A 25269-nucleotide genomic window follows, 5' to 3' on the forward strand; every position below is an offset into this window, starting at 1 on the left:
ATTTTTTTCATTTTATGCTTGAATCGTGACGTCAAACCTACAGCTGTAATTGTGTGCGCATGCGCAGAGATACCGGAGCTAGACGGCGTCTGCTTTGTTGGGACCATCGATGCTGTCCTTTTCGGGGACTCAGCGGCTAACTGCAAGACACTACTAAGGACATTAGCAGTCGTCGCTGCTTGTTAAACTCCGCGGACGCGGTTTTACGTGTGCGCTGAGTACTTGTTTTCGCCGTTTTTGACGCTTCAGACGACCGAAGTCTGGACCTTCTGTATATAAACAACACAGCAGCGAGCTGCTTTTTTTAAGGTGGCACGTCAAAGACAGCTGCACCGTCTGATTGCTGTGTGTTAAGTTAGCTAACTTCGCGTTGGCGGCACTGGCAGCGATGGAAATTGTCTTACGGCTTTGTTAGGAGTTAAACTCCAACACGTATCCGTGTGAACATGAGAGAAGAGGACAGCTTGCTGTTAGGAAGGCAGCCCATGGCAAGTAAAAGAGGGGGTGAACATCCCTGCAGCTGCCCCCACTTGACAGAGAAGGAGAAAGGACTTACAAACAAGAAGGGCGACCGGAGGCCTGCTGGTCATTTGTCCAGCTCTTAGTGTTATAAAAACAGACTTTGGTCGAGTATGGAGACGGTGGGGAAATTTGAGTTCAGTCGGAAGGACCTGATAGGACATGGCGCATTTGCTGTCGTCTTCAAAGGCAGACATCGAGAGGTTAGTGTTCCCCCTGCATTACAATGTACGCTGCTTTACACACGACAATACATCTACATACAAAATAAAAGAAATCAACTTTGATTAAGCGGCTGTGTCAGAGGTGAATATCCTGTTATTATCCGCCTGGTGTATTTGTTGTCATTGTACGGCCTTAAAAGGCCTGGGTGCACAGACAGGATGTTCCTTGAAATAAGAGGAAGTTAGCATATAAAATGATAAAACGCTTTAATGCTGGCAGCGCAATTTCTGTCTGCATACACAGATAATATGTGACTGATTGCATTTGTTTTGCACCCTCATAGTTCACATCCATGTGACAGCTGTAAATGTAGGCCAGCAGACACGTATTGTTTCCATTAGAAAGCTCCATACTGAGGCCAGTAGTAGACACGTTCAAACCTGTACAGAGCCCGGATTGAAAACATATCAGTCATAAAGGGTTGACAGTTATTTGATGGCACACACAGGAGCATTATCTCACATTTGTCGGCTCCCTGTTTTATTGACACACATTTGGAAGAGGATATTGGTATCAATATTGTAACACACAGCAAAAAAATAATGCATTTAATGCTTTAACCAGGACAGATCTCCACTAACAGCTATAGAAAACTGTGTTTTAAAGTAGTAACCAGACCTCCTACAAGATTACAGCCCCAGCAGGTGGTAATCGGTACCAAACTTCATTATACACCAACGTTTGAAACAGTCAACAAAGGTCTTGTGCCATTTTGTTAGCAGATATACGATAACACTCACACTCACACATCTGCATTGTTTCTCTTTCACCAAAAAAAATACTTTGCATGTAATTTGTTTTCTAGAAACATGACTGGGAAGTGGCAGTAAAATGCATCAACAAGAAGAACCTGGCAAAATCACAGACACTGCTGGGGAAGGAGATCAAAATACTCAAGGTAAGCAGGAGTTAACAGGTTCCTGTGACAACACCAGAGGTAGCCAGGACAAGACTTTATGTCCTGTGGTAAACCCCAGAATAACAGCTCTTTTACCAGTCTGATGTGTCATCTTTACCTCCACTGTAGTGTGACAATACAGCATTTTCTGTTGTGATTGTATTAGTTTCTAGAGCTAGATTGTTGCCAGATGTTGGAGTGAAAAATGAAATGTTGTGCTTCATGTTAAAGTGAATGTTCTAAAGTTTCCTGCTGGCAGCATCAAATTCTGATCATGCAAGTCAATTGAAACATGTTTAAAAGTTATATTATGTTAAAAAAATCTGATTGTTTTTGTTTGTCATCTCTGCAGGAACTCAAACATGAGAACATTGTTGCATTACTGGACTTTCAGGTATGTACAGCAGCAGTACTTCAATCACAATTGGCATCTATGTATATCAAATGTCAACGTTCCTATGAAATGGTTGGCAGAGTTTAGTTTGTGCTGTTGTGAAAACCGTGAGCAGTGGTGCAGAAACGTTCCCATGGGGCTCGTTGGTTTAATGGTGCAGGTGGTCCTGAATACAAATCCCAGGCCAGCCCACACTGTGGATTTTCAATTGATTTGTTCACATTCAAACTCGGTTGTTTATAGTTAGCTTGGATTGAAGAGAACGGTGTTGTTTCTGTCAGTGTTGTGCTGTGAAAACAGGACAGCTCTTTGGTCTACACACTTGAATGGACCCTGCCCAATATTTTCACATAAGGTCTGGAAGGACAGATGCAGAAGGGAGGGCCATGAAAATTCTTGAAAGTGTTTCAGTGCAGGATGAATCATTAACTTTTTGATTGTTTTTTTTTTTTTTAGAACCGCACCATTAAGATACCTGCAAAACAACATTTGTATTGTTGGAATGTAGGCGACACATTTGAAATTGATTTCTGATCAAGTCATACGTAATTACACCTATTGTCGTCCTAGTTTTTCCTCTTTGAGGACAGCTGTTGGATGTGTCTGTTTGACATGACCCAATTCTGTCGCATGCAGTTTTATATACTTGTTAAATTATGTTTGTTCTAAAATTGGCTCCTGTTTTGTTTTGTTTGTTTCTGCTTTTCCATATACAGGATATCTTTGTAAAGTGTCAACATGTACACTCTTGATTTATGTGCTGTCACGCTCTGTCTTCATTTTCAGTGTTTACATTGTGTCACCTGGCCTGGTGAAGGTTTTAAGGAAGTGTACCACCTTATATTTCTGCCCACAGTTATCCACCCTTAATAGATAAATCAGCTTCTTTGAAGACAAGCTTAGGTTTTGTGTTCTCTACAATAGTGTGTACACTATGAGGGCGTTTCATTTGAGATGACAAATATGAACCCACAGTCACAGCAATGTTCTTTCCTGTAGCCTAGTTACCAGTCTGGAACTCTCTGTGGCAACACCTGCTGCTCGATAGCTTAGACATCATGTCCCTCACATCCCTGCACAAATTCTTATCTGAGCTTGCCAGTTGTTTCTTTTGTATGTTTGGCTGATGATTAACACAGTGCCATCTGGTTGAAAACATCAGATGTTATAATTATGCTAATTTACACCTGAAAATGACAACAAGTTAACACTGTGCAAGGTATGATCTGCTGCTGGAGGGAGCCGTTATATATAAACATAAAAACAAAATACTAAAAAGTTTAGATATGTATCTTTGTTGTGGTCATATACAATAAAAAAGCTGCACAGTTATCTTGGATGAGTTCAGGTTTTATTACCAGACCAGACGGTTCATGTCGTTGATGTGACATGACCTTTCATCCTCTAATGTTATCTTCTTTAGCAAACAGTTTAGTCATCATACAAAATGACGTGACTAGTGTTGCCATTAAAAAGCCACTAGCTGCTTAATCATTGCAGCAGCCATTTTGTTGTATTTGAATTAAAAACTCTGTTTATTTAGCTTAGTTATCACATGGTCAGGGGGCTCATTTGCAGAACTTAGACATGTTGCACTCTTTGTATTGTTTGTACTGACTCACAGCTTCTCTGGCCTCTGAGGATAGTCCACTGAGCTCTTAGATTACAGGTTTGTTGTGGCACAGCAGTGTAGATGTTCCTAGCAGGCAATCCTGCCATCCATCTATCTAATCAGGTCAGAAAGAAACATACTGAACCAAACCCTGGACGCTAAGTGAGGCTTTTGGATAAAAAATATACAAAGTTGATTTTCATGCTTAGTGTTACAAAATAATTTACAGCTGAAACTGTGTTTTTTAATACAAGCAATTAACCAATATAGACATAAACATCATCTGGCAACTGTAAATCTGTTGAAAAAAGTATGAAATGTTTTTCATGTCAGTCGTACACTGCATTACATTTTAAGTGTGGTACTGCAGTCGGCCTGTGAAGCCAGATTGTCAGCTTTCAGTGTGAAACTAACTGGCTGCCCGGTTTGCGATCCATCTCCAGTGAAGCCAAAGACAACCAACTTCAGAAGGCCTGACTCAGCTGAACTATAGAAAACAGTCTGGCCTCTGACTGGTGGAGTTGACCTGATACTGAATTGAGGTCGTAGTGAGAGGCAGCAGTGGTCTGTTGCCATGTGATAAGAGTCAGCTGCACTATATTTTGTTTGCTTTCTTTTTGTTTTTGGTGCTCTGAGTGATGTATTCTTCAAAGTCATAAATACATGTTTTTGTTTGTGTTGATATGGGAGTTAAGCCTTTGAAAAGTTCACAACTTTCCACTGCCTGGACTTTAATTGCTTATGACAACTTTCTAAAGCTTTGATAGCCGTTTCACTCGCTTGTGTTTGTACCTGTGCCCGAGTCTTTCTTTCAAAACTGAGCAGTGCACTCAGGTTTTTCTCAGTGCTGTTGGATGTTACTGCTGTCTAAATCACCACATTAGTTTACTTGCACATGATCAGAGTGCACATGGAACACCTGGTCTCTCTCTGTCTGTCACTGACATGTGTTTGTTTACCCCCCACTCTTATCTCTTCTCTTTTTAGGAAACTGCCAGCTCAGTGTACCTGGTAATGGAGGTAAGCTGGCTGTGATGGTTTGGCTTTGTTTGCTCAGAGCTGTATTGTCTCTGACAGGGCCTGGGCTATAATTAGCTGTGTCCTCAATGGATTATATGGCTCACAGCCAACAACCAAACATTTTTTTTGCTAGAGCTTACTTATTATTATGTTTGCAATCTATTTTCAATAATTTGGCTTTTATGTTGAACATAGGTGAACAGCAGGGTACCATTTCCTTTTCATTTTTGCTAACCATTTTAAGTGCTAAGAAACCTGTTTATTCCTGCAACCTGACATGCTTGCTCTTCTTGCTTTGAGGGTGTCATTTCTGATTACACCACACTCCAATTACAAAGGCCATGTTTCAGGTACCTCTGTTGATGTGAGATACAGACAACATATTTGTCAGCCAAGCAGAAAAGCAAAAAAGAAGTTACCAGTAGTTCTCTTGTGTAATATCTAATATACTTCAGTTGGTGGACAAAGAGGCAAAAATATTCTTGGCAGCACACAGTAACTGTGAAATATGCTAATTAAAATTACTTTAGAAGCCCTTTGCATTATATTTTTTATTCTGATCTCTGTATCTTAGAAAAGAAAATGACCTGTGAGCCAGCATTTAGAGCTTCACCTGTCACACCCTGTACATCTGGGGTCATTGATATTAATGCATGGAATGGGGACAAGGGTATAAATCTGTAAATGCATCACTCTACAGCAAATCACTCCTCTGATCTCTTCTGCTTTCTAGTTGCCTCAAAGCTTGTGTGATCTCAGAGTCTTATACCAGCCCTCCATGTTACCTGATGTTATTCCTTTTCATCTCTCTCCTGCCTGTCCTCTCTCTCTCTCTCTCTCTCTCTTTTTAATCACAGTACTGCAATGGCGGTGATCTGGCTGACTACTTACACTGTAAGTGCAACAGTTCCTCTACTACATCTACTTGATGTGCTTCTTCATAGAAAAAAAATTGAATTGATAGTGAAATATAATCTTTGCTGCTTAATGATAACAAAGAGAGAGTCCTTGCAAAGTGTAGCAAACAGTCCTTGAATGTCTCTCAAAGCGAAGACCATAAGCAAAGGAAGTACATTAGATTAATTGAATTGAAGCCACAGATCCTAATTTTTCCTGTATTTTTATTATAAGGATTTACTGATGGGGAATGGCCAGAGAAGAGCCACAGAACCAAAGTGTCGACATTTCTGTCCAGTTTTGCTGCATCTGATACATTGCCAAATAAGCTGTTACACAGACTGGGTATGTCGGTGTGGGCAGGGTGTGCCATCAACCACTGGCCATTTGTAAAATATGGCTGTAGATTCTTTTAGGTCTCCGAGGCCCAGGTCAAGCCTTAGACGGCTTTAGAAGCTGTTAGAAGGGTGTTGGAGAGATTATTAGAGGAGAGAAAAAGAGAAGGAGGCAGTGGTGGGTGATGTAACAGAGGGCAGAGGTACAACATCTCTCATCTGTCTAGGTTAAACAGGATCAAACAGCAAGATATGTATTGGATAATAAGACGAAGACGGATATACAAAGCCTATCTGTTGCTGAGCTGAGTTCACTTGTACATATTCAACCTATGATTGTTTCTCTGCAGCCAAAGGCACACTGAGTGAGGACACTATTCGGGTTTTCCTGCAGCAGATTGCAGGGGCCATGAGGGTCCTACAGACCAAAGGGATAATCCACAGGGACCTTAAACCCCAGAACATTCTGCTTTCCTACCCACCAGGACGCAAGTCACACTCCAATAACACTTGCATCAAAATAGGTAGGTTTAAGTGCTTGAGATTATAAGACATTATTGTGTCAGAGGGTGTTGATTTTGACTATGTTATATAAAGATTTTCCCCCAGCAGTTTGGTAATGTTCCTCTGATAGACTGTTTTTTACAATTCACTAATTTGACTCTAAAGATGACTTTGGTTACATGTGATCACCATAATCAAGAGTATCATGGTCGAGTGCTGGGAGCAAACATGTGTGCTGTTTGGCTGTTTGGAAACTGTGCTAATCCTTAAGCCTATTAATTCCTTTTCCTCAGGACATTGGTTGTGAAGTAGGAAAGAGGTCTGAGGCTTGAGTCAGTCCCAGTCGCGACAGGATGTTATAATCCTCATGACTCAGGGAAAGCCATTCAGTCACACACACGATCTAAATGTATACATGCAAAGCGTATTGACGCAGGGATAAATGAAAAGGATTTGTTGTTGTTTTAATAGTCTGTGTGCTCACTGACATTAGATGCTGTTTATTATTGTCATAATAGGCCATATTTCAGTCACTATTTCACAGTCACTCTATTGTCTGACAACAGGAACAGGAAAAATATGCAAATGTGCAGTATATGCGAGCATTTCTTGTTGGAGATTAGCACAGAGATGTGAATCTGACAGGAAGCCTGATGAGTTTAGGCTGCACTGAAGTGCAAAAAGCAGCACCCAATATTATTATTGGTTTCAATTAGTTCTGACATTTCTCTCCATCCTCTCCACAGCGGACTTTGGTTTCGCTCGGTACCTTCAGAACAACATGATGGCAGCAACACTCTGCGGGTCCCCAATGTACATGGTTAGTAATACACTTTATACTCACAAGAGAAAATATATACATTCTGATATGGTGTTTTGTGAAAATGGCATTTTAAACACACCCTCATCCAGCGTTAGCTGAGCTACTTCTGCTGCAACTTTTCATATGAAACAGCACAACCTAGTTCTTTCATTTTGATTGTGTAAACTAAAGAAAATTTCTGTAACAGAGTAGCACAAATAATAAACATTAATTGCCTTTTTTTTTAATCAGGCCCCTGAGGTGATCATGTCCCAGAACTATGATGCCAAGGCTGACCTGTGGAGTATAGGAACCATAGTGTTTCAGTGCCTGACTGGGAAGGCTCCTTTTCAGGTAAAAGCACATCATTGCAGATCATGCATGTTTTTTTTCCTATACTTGTTAACAATGTGGTCTTCATATGTGTAGACCAGAGTACTGTGCAAAGGTCTTTTCCATGTGTTCTACGAAATCTGAAATTTTACTAGACATAAAATAAACCAGGATTCCACCCTTCATAGCATCAGTGCATGTACTTGTCAAGTGGTTTGTTTTGTCAGGTTGGAGATCATAACATGATGACGGCAACACTCCACGGGGCCATACTCTGCACGGCTCGTTGTTGCTGAAGACAGTAGTTATTTCTAGCTGCATGTTTGGGGTCATGCTGCAGAAAGAAAGTGGGACAAGGCAGACTTATCCTTGAAGATATTCTGTGATGGATTTTTAAAAAAAAAACTTGCGTTTTTTGTGTAAAGTGCCTAAAACCTTTGCACAATACTGTTTATGAAATGTTTGTCATTTGCTCCAAATCTGTGAACTTCCATGGGCTGCATTATTGTCTGCAGCCCAGCAGGACAAAAACAACATGAACTCCAACTTGGCAAAGAAATTTCATTCTTTATCTCTGGCAGCTGCAGTGTTGCGCTAGTTTCTCTCTGCTAGGTTCCTCTTCACAGTTCTAACTAGTCACGCTGAGCTACACCCAACTGTGGCTTCAGCCTGTATCAGGCTTGAAGACAAATAAAAGTAACACACAGTAATGTGATTTCAAACAGTAAAGAAAGGAAATGTTAAACTAAAATCCCACTGATCGTTTTTAATACTATTACTACAGCAGTCCAGCATTCATTAAATTGCCTCTTCTTCATTTAAACCTGTTTTTAATGTATTCTAGTTATCACAGTGGGGCATAGTCAGTGCAATGGCAATGCTGAGTAGAAGTGCGTATGACCTTAATGGTGTACCTTTTGTCATCTTTAGGCCAGCAGTCCCCAGGACCTCCGGCTGTTCTATGAAAAAAACAAGAATCTCAGCCCCAAGTAAGGAGTCACAAAGACATGTTGATGTAAAAGACATCGCTAATAGCCTTTGTTTTCTTGTAATAGTTTAATAGATGTTTGTTTAGCATTGAAAGAAATGCCCTCCGCCACCCCATCTGGTTTGACTATAATTTAATATCTCCCTGTTTTGATCATTAAACAGCAGTTAGATTGACACCCAACAACCTACTCTTTAATCACACACCATCAGTAGAGCTACAGTACATCACAGTTCATCACAGCTGTCTATTGAAAAAGAGTAGTTGTTCTGTGTTTCATATTTAATCTTTTGTTCTGCCTGGATGCACAACCTGATTGTTGTGTTATTTTTTTTGTAGCATCCCTAGAGAGACTTCAAGCCATCTCAGGCACCTGCTGCTTGGGCTGCTGCAGCGCAACCACAAAGACCGCATGGACTTTGGTCAGTGCACATCTAACAGTAAAATTAATGAAACAGTTTGCTATGTGGTGTTCACAGACACAGCACTGACCATTTAAATATATCAGACATGCATGGTTCAGATAAATTTAATAAAAATGTCTTGTATATAAAAGCTACAGAGAAGAAGACTGTGAACTGCCTGGATATACGATTTGTGTAGATCCTGAACCTTTGATCTCCTGTCTTTTGAAATTATATTTCTGCCTTTGTTATTTGTAGATGAGTTTTTTGGTCATCCCTTTCTAGAGGCAAGCTCATCCATGAAAAAGAGTGAGTAAGAATGAGTAGTGCACTTCTTAATAAAGCTTTGTGGCCTGTCTTTGTCTGTTACATAACACTTTTTTTCTGAAAACATGCAGTGCTAAACTTCAGTGACTGAAAAAACACTGACATTCTGCTGTAGAACCAGCTACATAGTGTTAGTAAATAGGATTAAAACCAAGTGTTTTCTTTAGCCACACAGATGTTTGATTCTTCTGAAAGCCCTCGGCTCAATGTGTCTTTTCACTTTAGTGTCTTTCACCTAAGCGCACTTGCATTCAGTTTTCTCAACTTACACAACTGTGTGGTGCATTTTCTTGCAGCAGCTCCTGCAGTGACCATGACCTGTTTGCCCAGCTCTGCATCAGCTAGCTCCTGTAGCAGCTCCTCCACCTCTCACCTTGCCTCACCACCGGTTTGTCTTTATTATTTCTATTTTTCTCTTTGTTTACTCATCTTTATATGAATTATGAGGCTGGCTGACAAAGTCCAAACCTATTTGTCCTTTCCCTCTCTGCTTGTTATTTCATACTTTGCTTTGTCCTTGTGTTCTTTGCTTTCTTGCTACCTTCTGTCACCTTGTCTCTGCAGCAGTCTCTTGCTGAGATTCAACATTTGCGTGCCAAAGCTCTGGCCTCACCGACCCAGGAGGCGACCGGTTTTCTCCTCAAGGACTCGTCCGGAGGTGGCGGCAGCAGCAAGAACTCCTCTTCCTGTGACACAGATGACTTTGTTATCGTGCCTGCTCACTTTACTAGTAAGAAAAGTTTAGTTGTCCCTACTTAAATATTCGGAGAAGCTGTATATAGGCTTACCAGTGTCTCCAGTTCATTCAGTTATTCTTGCTATAATGTAATAAATAATGTTTATTTCAATCAAAATGCCCTTTTAGCCTTCTATCACAAGATCAGACTTTGCTGATCTTGTGATATTCCTTGTTTTCCAGCAGGTGAGCTGACATGTGAGAGTAAAGTGCTGCAGGACAGCCTGATGAACAGCGGGTAAGAACAAAAAAACTGCCCACACCTGTGCTATGCTAATTGAATGCAGATGTGTGGGAGTGTGTTTCAGAATATGATTGATGGAGGCAGAAATCATGTCAGTAATCACAGTTGCATTGAAAGTGAGACTTTGTGGTTCTTTTTTTTTTTTTTAATTAGCTCTCTTTTGGCATCTGCTGGTCTGTGTAGCCAACCTAAAACACCTCCACACTCACCTTCCTACAGTGGATCTCCAAGTCCTATCAGGTAAAATTTATAATAATAGTCTCATGCACTGGTAATCTTTAAGCCCAATATATTTTTTAAAGCAGTGTTGTCAGCATCATTAGAATTATTTGGAAAGTACTACACTTGCTGCACAAGTACCTCCTCTTTTATCTAACTGTTTTCTTCACACTGTCTGTTCTTCTCACTTTTATTGTCAGGCCCAGCGAGTTCTCGGGAAGTAACTGTGGTGGTAGTTATGGAAACCATGGTCATTCATTGCCTATTCCAGTCCCCTCTCAGGTCCAGAACTACCAGCGCATGGAGCAGAACCTCCATTCTCCCAAACAGGACAGCTCACCGCGGTCTGTATCCCTAAACAAACTCATATACACTACTGTAAGGTGACCTTTACGCTTCTTGATTATACTGCAATGACTCATGAACTTCGCATATTCAGGTTGTCAACACCAGTACGTCGTTGCAGCAGTGGAAGCATGTTGGGCTTCGCTAGAGCCGGACCATCACCGCCCTATGGACAAGGAGCGGTCATCACCACCCGCAGGCTCTCCCTGGGAGGTGCCAGACCTTTCCAGCTCTCACCTCAAGGTAGTTTAGATGCCAGTCTTCACTTTGTAAGCCACTGTCACCACTTTTAATGTGGTGTAGCTACATCTTCAATCAAATAGAATAGACTGAGGAATTAATTTTTAGGTATGTATGGGTTGCACCCCTTAAAAGAAAGACATTTTGATCGCTGGTGTTTTGTAAAATTTGAACTGCAGGCAGAAAAGATAAAGACGTGATTATCAGCCTTATTATCTCTCTCTTGAAGTTAATGGTTCAGAACATGAACCTATCACGCACATCCTCTCCTCACTACCAGCTGTTGTCATCTTCTCTGTGCTCCTCCCCATGGTTGCACAGTCCCTGTTGGACAGCAGGCAGCAACTGTCCATCTTTGCTATTTTGTGGTAGATTTGTCTTGGCTAACACATTACTTGAAAAAAAAAATCTGTCTGACCTCGTTTTACTTTGCAGCTCCACAGCACACTGAACCCAGGTTGATTTCCCAGCAACAACCACAGGCGACAGGACTTGGCACACGGCTCCACAGTGCCCCCTGTTTGTTAGAGTGTGCCAGTGGTGGTGGCAGGCACAAGATCAGAAAGCAGCACTCAGATCCTGTAGTTGCCCCCTCATCAGGGCTGATGACTGTGCGCCCTCTGCACTCTTCCCCCAGACTGAGTGAGCTGATGCAGCGTAGCCCCCTTCCCACAATCCTGGGGTCCCCATCAAGGGTAAGTCATCTGCTTTTGCATTACAAAGAGAGAGAGGAATGTGCATGATTACTTTTTTGAGATACACAGTCCAAGGAAAAGCTACCCAGCAGTTAAAACTGCAATTTCCCCATTGTGGGACTAATAAAGGTTTCTTAATCTTAATTTTAAAAACTAACCATAGACGCATTTTTTCCCCTATTTCTTTAGACTATCCCTCCATTTGAATTTCCTAAGCCTCCCAGCTCTCCAAACCTTGTGACTTTCCTGACACAGCAAGGATTGGTCATTGGTTCACCTGGCAGCAGGACTGCCCCAGGAGAGCTCAGAGACCTGGGACAACAAGCACCCACACAGGCCACCCATCCTACCCACTGCATCCATCGACTGAATGATGACACCAAGGGCTTTGGAAGGTTAGCTATTACACCTTATGTTGTTCTCTTTGCAGAATTATTTTTCTACAGATGCACAACTATATAACCATCTTAAACACTGTCTTTGTCTCATTCATTGACAAAGATCACAGAGTGCTGGTCGCCTCTCTGACATGCTGTTGATGGCAGCATTTGGACCAGGAGGACCTGTGAGTGATAGAGGCAGCTCAGAGAACCTCACATTTGAAAAAGCCATAGACATAACAGGTAGAGTGCTGGGCTGATGATTACTAACGTTTTGCATTTTATGTTTTTTTGATGAATTTTATGATTTAGAAATAACAATTATCACAAATGCACATTTCGTGTTTCTGTCCTACAGTGCCCCCTGGTGGCGGGGGAGGTTTTGCACCTGGATCCTGCAGTCCAGCACAGGTGGTGTTCACAGTGGGCTCTCCACCTAGTGGCAGCACCCCACCGCTTACCTCCAAACAGAGAAAATACTCAGGTAGTGACACAGTTAAACACTAGTAATTAGGCTTAACAGTAGCCTTATTGTTGGGTTCTGGAGATTATTTATGACAGTTTATTTTCTACAGTAGTAGAAATTCATGGATGTAATGTAAAATGTCTTTTGCTCTGTGTGGTGCAGGCTCCTTCACTTCAGTCAGCCCTGTAGGCTCTTTCACCAGCCGCTACCCACAGACAGGCACGTATCTGGATGGCTTTGAGGCTCCTTCCAGTCCTCGTTACAGTTTCACTGATCCTATCACAGCTAACATGGGTGGTCCTGTAACTTTTGAGGCCCCTGAGCTGCCTGAGGAGACGCTGATGGAGGTGAGACAGCTCTGAAAAGGAGGAGAGGAGAAGTCATCCTTTAGATGTTGTTTGTATGCAGATTATTATATTCTCACATAATTTTGAAAAGAAGTATTATAATTTGTCAAGAGAGTGAAAAGAGATCACATTGTCACTGAAGTGACAACACAACCTGAGGCAGACTGGAATAATGAAATGCACTGACTGTCTCATTTTAATACCTGTATTTTTTACCACTGCAGACTGAATGTGAACTCAGTGTCCACTATTTAAAATTCTACTACACGACCACACCATCTCCCTCTTTCCCTGTCTGACTTCTCCCCTTCTGTCGGAGTGCAGCAGGAGCATACAGACACTGTGCAAAGCCTGCGGTTCACGTTGGATTTCGCCCGCTGTCTAATGGAGGTGGCTGGTGCCCGTGGCGTCATGGTGGCAGGGGAGCAGGGGGACGTTTCTCATCCCTCTCTCATTCAACAGCAGAGCCTGGTAGCAGATCAGATAAGCTCACTGAGCCGAGAGTGGAGGTAAGGCCATGATGTCAGCTGTGACTGCGCGTCTTTGTTGATAACATTGATACTGTTTATCTGTTCAATCTCCTGGCTTTGCGCCAGAACCCCTTTGGGTCCTGACCATTTTAAGTGTACCTTATATATTTCGTTTTTTATCTAAACTCAGTATTGTGAACTTTTTTTTAATAACACGTCCTTGGTTTTTTGAATGGTGCTGGAGGAATTCTAAAGATTAATGTGAAAGACTTCTGTGTCTGTAGAACTGTCAGCTTATGAATATTGGCTGAAATGAGTCCACGAACATACACAGATTGTCATAGCACAGCAATCACAAACTGCAAATAAGTGGGATCCTGTTAAATGTGGTGTGAGCTACAAAGGAGTCTCCGTGCTTGTTCCACGATCCCATAGCCGCTGGCCAGTTACTGCATTCAGTGTTTTTGGCCTTTGGTCTTATGCTTAATGTGTCTTAATTACACACATTATCCTGGTGATTTGTTTGTGTTTTATGTTTCATGTTTCATCGAGTTTTAAGTATACTGTTTTTGTGTTTAATTGCCTTCTCAGCCATGCAGAGCAGCTGGTCCTTTACCTTAAGACTGCAGAAATCTTGTCCACTGCCTTACACACAGCTATGGATCGAGTTAAACAGGGCAAACTCTACCCATCTGCCACTGTCAAACAAGGTATGAGCAGGGGAAGTGTTTGATTTGTACAAGCCAGAAATAATATTTAAATTCAAACAAAATGTGCAATAGAATTTTTGTTTGTTTGTTTTTTGGCCATAAATAGTTGTGAGACGGCTGAACGAGCTGTACAAGTCCAGTGTGGCATCCTGTCGCACACTCAGCAGCCGTCTGGAGTATTTTTTTTCCAGGAAGCACCGTTTAATGGACCAAATCACCTCCATCACAGCTGAGAGGCTGTTGTTCAGCCACACTGTGCAGATGGTAAGCCAAGACAAAAGCTTGACAATTGAAAAATAATGTAAAACAAAAGAACTGTCTTAAAGATGGTGGAGTATTATGAAGGGTCTAGAGACATCAGATGCTACATATTTGATATTATATTGTGGCAGAAATCAGGCTTGCATGAAGCTGATGATGCTGCTTATGATACATTCTCAGGTTCAGGCTGCTGCACTGGACGAGATGTTCCACCAGGGGGAAGCATCAGTTCTGCGCTACCATAAAGCTCTCTTGCTGATGGAGGGCTTGTCTCAGCTGCTCACTGAACAGGATGACATCCTCAGTGTTAGCAAATGTAAGTATGTCTGTAATCTCCGTTTACACAAATAAAGGCATGTCTCTGTTCAGGTCCGGCAGAGATGCCCAGACCAGTTTTTTCATGTTAGTCCAGCTACACTGAAGCAGTCTGTGATGCCATGTGGCTCAAACTTCTTCTCTTTCTCATTTCTCATCTTTGTGTCTGTAGGTAAGGAGTGCATTGAACGCCGCCTCACAGCTTTGCAGTCAGGGCTGTGTGCTTGAAAGTCCTGCACTGTTTTTCTCTGGAGTGAGGACATGATGTCATTTGCACCTTTGCGTATTATTAATGAACCAAAATCTGCACCCACATTCCGCGGTTTTCACGTTGAAAAGATCATAGTTAGGTTGGTTTAGTTTTCATAAGAAAACCACGAGGCTTCCGCTGTCACTGAAACTCCGGGGGTTGTGCACTGCAAGTCTTTGCATTCATCAGATCTGGACAGTGATTATCCCAACAGTAAACATAGAGTGTTGAACATGGAGACTTCAGCCATGGCACTGAGAATGCCAAGAATGTTCCCCTCATGAGGCATAACACATACAGGAGCAACTATTGCCAAGTAGTCACATACAATATAGTATCTGAAAAAAACTCAGCTTTTTCAGTTCAAATATTGCTTTGAGGCATCTATAGAGATAACATTTTACCTTCTTCCAAGATCACAACAAAGCTGGATGGAGGGAGCATCTCCTACATAAGGATGTGCTGAAGACCGAAAGGATCCAAGTATCATTCTCATTATGTGTCTGTCTGTCTTTCACCCCTTGTTTACCTTCCGAGTTAATTTTTGCCTAGGTTTTATCTAAGTGTGTCTTGCTGGATGGAAGCAATCAAGCAGTATATAAACCTGCTACAGTTAGTGACTAGAAATATTTGCCAAAATGACCTAAAGTTTTGGGTTTGTGGTTTTTTTTTATTTTAGATTCACTGTGTGTAACTATACATGTTAAAAATGTTTGACACTTTATTGATTCTATACTTGCCTAATGTCAGAGACCACATCCTTTTATTGAACACATGATGTATAAAGGGATTGGTGTTACTGGATTTTTTTTCCCCAAATGGAGGCTTGCATGTAAGCAACAGACAAAAATAAGAAAATAGAAAACACTGCTACATGTAACATATAGAGAAAAGAGAGAGACTGAAAGTGACCTGTTAGCATTTTTGATCGCAATTATGTTAAAAATCAGAATCAGAGTAACCTGGGATTATATTTTCAGCTGGTTGCTGGTAACATCTTCACACAATTCCATAGTCCATCTTTTTTTTTAGTATATTTATATATCAAGTTTGGTCTCTTTCAAGTATAATCAAATCTGAATGTAGGGCTGTCAGGAGAGAAACAGCAGAAGACTGAATGTTGGATAAATATCATTTAGGCTGACCTCTGGGCTGAATGTTTTTGCACTGGTTGAAGTACTGTATAGAAAGAATAAGCGGAACATGCTGAACACAAACCAGAGTTTGTAGATAACTAGACAGATTTGCTTATTTAGTGAGTTATGCCTGTGTACTTTTAGTGCAGTTTTAATTGTGTTGTTACAGTTTCTGTCTAAAGACAGTGTTTGTTAGGTGTGAGAATGTTGGCAGAGATGGTATAAGCTATGACACCTTAGACAGAAAAAGAAAAACATCTTTACACTGAAAAAAAAAGATTTGAATTGATTGTGTTGTGTTTATTTGCGAGTAGTTTTGTGTTTGATTTTTGAAGAGATACATGTTGATTTGGAGTGCTGAGTTAAGGATTTGTGTTTTACCTGAAATATTTGTGTATCAATGTTGACCTTACCCAACAAGATCTCCACTGGATCGTGGGCCAATTTCACATCCATTGCTTTCAAAGAGGAGCTCGTGTGCATGCATGCATGTGTGGAGTGGTGCCGTTTGAAGTGAATAATGGACTTATTCAGTGCTGTAGCAGTGATATAGCACTGTAACAAGATGTGAATTATTTTGTTACAGCCCAAAATCACAGCATGGATGTGGCTGCTTTGGTTTAACCCACATCCTGGCCCATTCCTACTTAACTAATATGGTGGATGAGTTTTTTTAATAAGGCATTGCTGTGTGGTGTTGACTAAAGATAGTTTAGATGACGAAGCCAGAACAGTAGCACTGTCAGAATGGAGGAAAGATTTATCTAAATATACATTCTGTGTATTTGTTTTGTTGCCTTTTTGCCTTCTGTCAGACAACTTTTTGCTGATGTTTTCTTAGATTATGACTCTACCCAAAGCATTCTGGTGTGCTTGTTCGTTTTGAGTGTACATTCCTAGCGTCACTTCATCCACACCCTCTCCATCTCTACACTGCTACAGTATATGATGGAGAAGTCTCAAAGAAACAAGTAGCAGAAAGTCAGGATCTATGATGCATGTGTCACTTTTATTGTTCCATACAATCATTGTTATTGGCCATAATAATTAACTCTATAAAGACAACGTGCTTTAGCTGACGAAAAGTATAGTGGTATCTCCCTCAGATAAAATGAAGATTCAACTACTTCTAATAATGATGTCACTGATGAGGATTCTTATTCTGTATGTTCAATAAGAGAACAGACTAGAATGTTTTTCATTTTGCCTTTCCACTTTACTAATTGTATAACCTGTAAATATTGTAAATTAAGTTATTGTTGTTATTGTACATACAGTATGATGCTGCAGACATGGAGCAAACCGCACCATACCACCAATACATGTCCAGAGACGAGGCCTTCTGTTCTTCCATCTTGTCTTTCACTTTTACAAAAGCATTTAAATGTTCATACCCATAACAGATACACTATCTCTGTGTCCTTGTGTGTGTGATGTAACCTTTACTGTTCAGGAGCTGCATCATGAATAAAGAGAAAGGAAAGGTCATTACGTGTCAAACGTTTCCTTGACTGTACTATTTTAGTCACAGATTGTAGTTTTACTTTAAGTTGCAGGATCCTTTTTACTCCTTGTAGCTTGCTTTAGTTCTCATTTTGTTCATTCATTAACTTAAACATACATTTTGCATTTTTAAAATCGTGAAAATAAATCATTTATAGCCTCTAAAGCTTGTCTGCAGACTGCAGAACAGGCCCAGCAATCTCCACCAATCAAATGTCTACGTTTATAAATGTTACAGCTTTTGATTGGACGCTGAGTTTCTTACGTAGCCCTGCAAAAGAGGAAGTTGGTTGCCATGGCAATGTAGTTTACGAGTGGAGCGCATGTCAAATGAGTGCAAAAGTAATTCAGGGCAGGCCTGCTTGAGCTGTTTATAACCATGCTTTAGCTAAGTTAGCTAAGTAATTGGCTATTGCTGAGCGACCTCGAGTTAACCTGTCCACGTTAGAATGTAAACAGAAAAAAACTCAGCAAGCTAATGGTTGGTTTCAAGCAGGTTTGTTCGACTGAAGCGAAGCGATGTCAAGTAAAAACCTTCCGCCGGTGCGCCATTTGCCACACTGGACCAGAGTTGGGAACCTCGGGAAGCCGTGCACACCGCGACGGTTGCCGTCGTGTAAGCAGCTGCAGCCTCTGCCGGTTGTCCCGCCGGTGAACATGGGAGTGGAGGCAGCAGCAGCCGCAGAGGAGTCCTCCGGTCCCGGCGGCACGGACCCACGCATCACTTCCATGGAGAGGAATATCCAGTTTCTGCAGCAACAGCACAGGGAAACTCTGGAGAAGCTCCACGCAGAGATAGAGTATCTGAGACGGCAGAACAAAGGTGAAGACGCCATTGTGACGAGCGACGGTGTAATTATTGTTATAGAATGACCCAGCAATGTATTCACAGGAGAATAGTTTAAAAGAGTTAACTATAACTTAAATATTCAAAGTGCATTATGGGATGGAGGAAAAAAGACAACTTGAAACTTAAAAATATATTGTTTACATTCATATGATCATGTAAAAGCCCCAAAAATACTTTTTAAATAATGCTCTGATTCGTCCTGTAAATTTACTTAATGGACCAAATCACCTCCATCACAGCTGATTCATCCTGTCGCTGGATACAAAGATGGAGTACTTATACAATATACAGAGTATAGTGTCATCGTCAGTTTAACCAAAAACTTTTTGCATTCACTGTACAAGAGGTGAACTTTTTATGTCATGTATTCAAGTAAATGACAGGGACCTGACTGCCTCCTGATGAGGTGCTGACATGGTAGACATTCAATCTAGGTATGATGGTTGCATAGCAACTCTGGGGTTTTGACGGGCTCTTAGTGGGAGGTGGACAGAGAGATCCGGTGTCACTTTGTAGAACAGGCCGCATGCTGTTCTATGTAACGGCACCTCATCACCACCACCCGCCCACCAGGAGGATTCCCAGTCATCTGTCTTTGCACCATCAGAGCCATCAGGCCCCCGCCGACGCACAGGCTCTTTGCTGGAACTGTGCCTCCCAGAGTTTCATACATTAAAGGTGTCTTGTTATGGCTGTTGCAGAGTTGCAGTATAAGCTGATAATGGAGCCTCCCATGCCAAGTAGAAAAGGTAAGCTGCAATACTGCTTTTCTACTATTTAAGATAGGATTTAAGGATTATTGATCAGGGTAGTAAACATTAGAATTGTTATATTTAAATATTTAAATATTTTAATGGAATATAGCATATATACATTTTGTAATTTACAAAAGCTGAGCTGTTTATACATGCACGTTTAACTTAATTATGAGTTAGTGAATACCTGTAATAACATTTAGATTAAGACAAGTATTGTCTCTTCTTAGACTGTTTGATTAAAATCCAATTTAGATGAACGGCCTAGTGGAGCTCATCTGACAAGCCTCTGTGATTATGCCTGTCAAAACAGATTCACTGGCCACTTTCTGTTATGTAGTAGATGTATTTGCCATATCAGTATGAATAATCACCTCTCGTTTTCAAAAGTGTGGTTGACTGATGCTATCTTTGTCATTTTGTCCTCTTTTATATAGTGTTGACACACAGCCGACGAGACATCAGACCTCTGACTCACAGCAGCGAAGCTCATAGAGGACTCTACCTGGAGGAGCAACTGCAGGATACACGACCCTTACAGGACCAGCAGCCAATGAAGTGAGTCCAGATACATCTGGTCATTGTACAATACTTCACTACCGACTGGCTTCATGACATTTCTTCTTCATTTGTGTACCTTCTAATCATCTCATTGACGGCAAAGCGTTGACAAAGACAGCGAAATTCCACGCTCGGCCAGGCACGACAATGGCGTCGAGATGAAGGGGCGCCTCATCACTTCGTTACACCCTCTGCGTATTCACAGCGGCCCCTCCCATCCACCTCGCGCTCCCACGCTGCAGGAGTGTGAGGTGATCATCCGTCAGCTTTACAACGCAAACAGTTTGCAGTCTCAGGAAGTAAGTATTAGTCAATAATATGCATGTTTAAAATCACAGTCACAGTTTAATCAATAGAAGCTGCTAATACTGTGGATTTTATTTGTCATGTAGATCATACGTGTGAAGTCACTGCTGAGAGATATTGTTTTTAGCAAGAAAATCACCCCAGAAAACTACATTCTGACCAAAGCCTACCTTGTTGATGGCTCACAGTAAACTTTTTTTCATCAATCTCATATATTTATGCTTTAAAAAAAACTAGCTCATATGTAATAAAAAATGTCTTTTCAGCAACTCCTCAGATGAGAAGAAACTTCCAAAACTTGGTCTTCAGTCATTTCCAGAAAAACTGTAAGTCTGTTTCAAACTTACTTCGGTTCTGTTTCCTGTAGCATTAGGTAGTCACCAAAAATAAGTTCAATCCACATATCCTTTCCCAGGTCTGGACCCCCTCAGGCTGCAGTGGTCCTCCCAGCCCTGAAGCAAAACCTCAGCTCCACCATTGCAGATAGACAGAGGAGGATCCGTGCTGTGCAGAGAGACCGCTTCAAACGGACAGTGCAGTGACAGGTTCAGCAGCACCACAGTTGTAATGGAGGCCATGAAAAGTCACAAATGACTGAATCTGTCCTATGAAATGACCTCTTGCTAACTGATGTCATGATTTGTCATATTTATATATAACATATAACATGCAGTAAACATGATACATTACAGAGAGCAAACATGACAAGCAAGATGAAACAGTGATTATATTATATGGATAACTATATATATCGTCAGTCCATTATTAGTAATAGTAATTTGATAGTAATTAAAACAAAAATGAGCAGCAGAGGAGAGTTCAGGGGCTGGACTTTAAAACTGTACAAAACATTTTAGAACATTTAAACCTTTAAATACAAATACATTTATTGTGATCCTGCAAATCACCATCCTGTGAATGGAATCCGGTGGAATGATTTTTTTGTATTCACATTACTATACATTGTCAAGATTACAGAACACTAAACAAATGAATAAATCTTAACTGCCTATCGCTTTCCTCCCAGACTAGATGCTTCTCTGCTATTAATTATTTGGTTTTTACACACAAAAAGACTGGAATCACTTAAACCAGCTATTAAATAAACAAAGAATACATTAACTCCTTCAGCAAGGGATAGGTGTAGTCGTTTAAACTCCGGTTAAACAGATGATCTGTGAAGAAACACCTGGCCTGATTTCATCACATGAAGCTTAGCCCGTAATTGTGCAACAATTTACGGCAGGTTATAAACTGCATGTATCCAGACAGTTGTTAGCATGAGCCTGGCTTAGCACTGTTCATACTCAAAGAGTTATTCTACAACCCTGTGAGTTGATACTCGTGTTCGTTTACTGGAATGTAAAAGGGACTAGTGCTGTTAATGTTGAGCATGTTTTTGCATCTCTCAGTGTCAGCTCTCCTTTACTCATCTCATGCAATAACTGTGACTTCACCACAACAGATTAAGGGGATCGCTGATCCAGCAGGCTTAAAATGATGATGCTTAACTTCCATTCCATACATTCTACAAATCTATATTACTAAGCCTCTTCAAGCTGCAACCCCAGCATTACTTATATACATCGAGGTCTGGTTACCCTTCTAATGACATTCTTTAACCTGTGTATGCCGTAAATATAGAAAAGAAGTTGTAAATAAAGATACAGTCATAATGTTGATTGTTTATTGTTTATGCAACATAATGTTCAGTGAAAAAAAATGTAGAAAGTCTTAAATAGTTGGCTTTGGAGTGTACAGATTGGAGGCAGCGTGCTTGAGTATACATGGGATGGTGGCACTTGTTGCTGTTAAGCCACAGACACTTGGGTAGCATAATATGGCACATGAGAACTTGAGGGAGCATAGGTCTGAGGTGCTTGACTGGGACTAATAAAGGCTTAGGGCATCACACTGTCAGGTGAATGATATTCAGGTAATTCAGATTCAACTTCAGATTCTTGCTTGGCAGATGTGCAGAATGGTCCCACAGTCCCTCTAGATTATCATCACCTGTAGCAGTGGCTAATTGTGTGGTGGCAGGCTGCAGTGGTCTCTCATGGTTCCCCTGACATGGTAATGTCTGGACAGACTGAGAAATTCTCTCATGCACGGTTACTTGAACGGTTACTTCTGGAATAGAGGCATTGTCCTGTTGAACACATTCTCCTTGATGAGACCCATCACCACTTTGTTCATCAGATTCATCCCCCCCTGAACTCTGTTCATAATGATCAAGTCTGTGTCTGAGTTCCTCTACAATGCCTTTAAACTGTGCCAGTTCTTGCCTTAAAAGGACGGCTTCCGGAGGGCAAGGACAGGCTGCTCCTTCCTGGGCAAGTGCTTGGTTGGAGAATCCAGTTTGGTAGTCCTGGAGGTTAACAGGTGGCCTCCTCTCTCGTCTCGGCCTGCCATATGCTTCCTCATCTGTGGTGGCTCTTGGATCCATATCCAGGCTAGAGGTTCATCCGGCTCGAAGGACCATGCAAAAGACTGTCTTTGGGGTTTGAACCTCTGTCCTGTGAGCACATTCAAACACTGGATCCAAGAACCATTTTAAACATTTATTTTGGGCATTTTTGTTTGTTCCTCAGACTACACAACACAACTGTGCAGCTATCACTGAACAAGCTGTACTACATGTACACACATCTATCAAACAGGTGTCAATGTTTCTGATCAAAGTGCACCGATTGATGCTAGGAGAGATGATCCATCGGAGAAAGAGGAGGTCCGCACACCACTCACAGCTTAGATGATGAAGATGGAGGAGGAGGAGGAGAGTCTGCAGGTCTGATCAGTGAGACACTGAAAGAAGCACTGATGGGTCAGTGTTGTTGAGAGGAATACTGTTGACGCTGAAGAGTTGTTCTGGAACTTTAAAGACCTCATAACTCTTTCTGTTTCTGATAACAAAATAAACTGAAACCACACAGACAACCAGGAGAACTGCTGCTATCAGTCCAACGATGAGTCCTGTCCATCCCCCTGGTCTGTCAGTGTGTGACTGAGCAGCAGCTGCTGTAAAGGACAAAAATATGAGTTGAGACTTGTTGATGTTTAAATGAACATGTGGACTGTTGGAATTGAACCTGATGCTGTCTGTACAGAATATTATATGTTACAGTTAGAACAGAAATCAGACAGTTCTCAGCAGACAGCAGCTTTAACTTACTCACCAGAGACTGTGAGGTCACAGCTGGAAGAACCAGAACCAGAAGCCGTCCACACTGCACACACACACAGACCAGTCTTCAGTGCTAAGTCTGGACAGATGAAGTCTTATTTGTCCTTCTCTGAGGGCGCCTGTGTCACTCCGGACTCTTCCTGAAAAAACTTCATCCACAGACTCTGAGATCTCAACACCAGCATGGACCTGATACAGGACTGATACGTTCTGTTTGGTTAAATGCTGACAGTAGACATGAATGTCCTCAGTCTTAGTCTCAGCGTCTGTGGGGAACGTCCACTCCACTGTGATGTCATGGTTCTCCTCTGCCTGATAGGAGCTCTGTGCCATATTTACTTCAAATGCTGCTGCTGAGCAGGTGAGGATGAGGAGCAGCAGGATCATCTTCTCTCTGAGAGGACACAGACGTGAATAGAATATAATAGAATATACCTTATTAATCCCTTTGGGAAGGTCCCTCAGGGAAATTTGGGAGTCATCATTTGGGGAAAGAGTCATCAGGTTCAGTCAGACAGATGTGAGGGAAGCTGTCAAAGTTAAAAACCATCAGTCACACCTTTTCCAAACAGACCAAATCAAATCAAACTTTATTTATAGAGCACCTTTCATACAAAGTGTTGTAACACTAGGTGCTTTACAGAAATATAATAGGCTTAGACTCCCAGACACACACGTACCCACGCACACACACACTTCTACTTGTATAAATGTAAAGAAAATAAGAACAGGATAAAATATACGGACCAAGGAAACCCTGTCATTACAGAAAGGTTTGCAAAGTGAGGAGACACTGAGGAAATACAAACTTAAATAATCAAATCAGAAAAACCAAAGAAATCCATAAAATCAAACCAACAATAAAACAATATACGACGTGTGCGTAAATGCGCACAACTCTCTCTCTCTCTCCCTCTTTGAATAAACGCGATGTTGCACTTATCACTCACCACAAATCCGACTGTATGAAGAAATATGTTGCTAAGGTGTTAGCCTCCTCTGCAGCTGTGTTTCTCGTTCTCCCTCTCTGATCCTTCTGTTCTCCGCGTTTAGTCCAGTAATCACACTTGAGATTATTTTTCTTCAGGACACTTATTGCTTTGCACTTCGGGCAGGTTCGTTTCCACGGAGCGCCTCAAAATATCCTGCTGCTGAGTCTATCTGAAACTGTTCACCAAACACCTTTATTGCTCAGAGTCGTACACAGTGGCGTAGGAAGCATTAAAAATGTGGGGGGGACACCTTCTGTGGGTGGGTGGTGAAAAAAAAGTACATCAGTATATTATGAAATATAATATAATATGAAGTAGTTGCGATTTCCTGTGGATTTTAACAGGTTGTTAAACTATTTTACCTACAGAAGTAAACACTTAATGACTATTTCAGAGACAGATTCAACAAAAACTCGGTGACAAACAGAAACTAATTCCAAGTGAAACAACAGTTTTGTCAAACATACTGGTGCTACTACACTAACAGCCTCCATATCTGAGGCCTTCTCTCATTTACAGAGACAAAAAACTGGCAAATCCCACAGAAAAATGAACCAAACTGCTTAATGCAGATAATACTGAAACACTAAAAACACTAACTTACAAAAAGATGCATGTCTTTATTTTTATTTGCTTATAAAACTGCTGAATTCACAACAAACCTTGTGGATGTGTTTATAATGATGCCCTGCCTTATATGCTACATCAGTGTTTCCCTGTTCATATAATGCTCCACTGTGTCCTGACGGTCCATCACATGTGTTTTATTCTTGCTGATAAGAACAGGAGCAGGTGGCTATGTGCACTGGCTATAGGCGAGGCTGAAGCTAGCAGGCTAACAGAAGCTAACCTGGCCTTATTACAATATGGGTTAATGCTGAAAACTCTAACTCTCCGTGTCTTTGTTAGAATCTCCTCATGTCCATTGTGTGTGGGGAGGGAGCAGAAAAGGCAACAACATGTCATCAGACAAATAATACCGTCTACTGTAACTGAAAGTAAACAGTAGCTTCCTCCCTACTTTTCTGTTGATTTAACATCAA

General features: G+C 41.3%; 2 protein-coding genes across 7 annotated transcripts; both read left to right on the forward strand.

Moving 5' to 3' along the window:
• The first annotated feature begins 71 nt into the window (after positions 1-71).
• On the forward strand, positions 72-17560 carry ulk1b (unc-51 like autophagy activating kinase 1). Of its 6 annotated transcripts, none has more exons than XM_028417692.1 (27): positions 72-722; positions 1550-1642; positions 1995-2036; positions 4636-4668; positions 5526-5562; positions 6251-6424; positions 7151-7224; positions 7459-7560; positions 8470-8528; positions 8867-8949; positions 9190-9240; positions 9555-9646; positions 9823-9988; positions 10178-10232; positions 10392-10478; positions 10658-10801; positions 10897-11045; positions 11478-11737; positions 11927-12132; positions 12239-12360; positions 12476-12601; positions 12746-12930; positions 13255-13439; positions 13992-14110; positions 14217-14374; positions 14552-14687; positions 14859-17560. In XM_028417692.1, exons 1-27 carry the CDS (start codon positions 633-635, stop codon positions 14912-14914), a joined length of 3084 nt encoding a protein of 1027 aa, XP_028273493.1. In that variant the 5' UTR covers positions 72-632; the 3' UTR covers positions 14915-17560. The 6 variants fall into 6 exon arrangements, with proteins under 6 accessions (XP_028273493.1, XP_028273496.1, XP_028273494.1 ...); XM_028417695.1 differs by having other exon boundaries at positions 10181-10232; XM_028417693.1 differs by having other exon boundaries at positions 9826-9988.
• Positions 17561-17899: 339 nt separating this feature from the next.
• Positions 17900-20802, forward strand: ccdc74b (coiled-coil domain containing 74B). The gene is made up of 7 exons (XM_028417698.1): positions 17900-18398; positions 19127-19174; positions 19618-19738; positions 19845-20040; positions 20134-20234; positions 20314-20373; positions 20463-20802. Exons 1-7 carry the CDS (start codon positions 18095-18097, stop codon positions 20587-20589), a joined length of 957 nt encoding a protein of 318 aa, XP_028273499.1. The 5' UTR covers positions 17900-18094; the 3' UTR covers positions 20590-20802.
• The last annotated feature ends 4467 nt before the right edge of the window (positions 20803-25269 follow it).

The sequence above is a fragment of the Parambassis ranga genome, chromosome 12 (genome assembly GCF_900634625.1).
Source record: "Parambassis ranga chromosome 12, fParRan2.1, whole genome shotgun sequence".
NCBI classification, from domain to species: domain Eukaryota; kingdom Metazoa; phylum Chordata; class Actinopteri; family Ambassidae; genus Parambassis; species Parambassis ranga.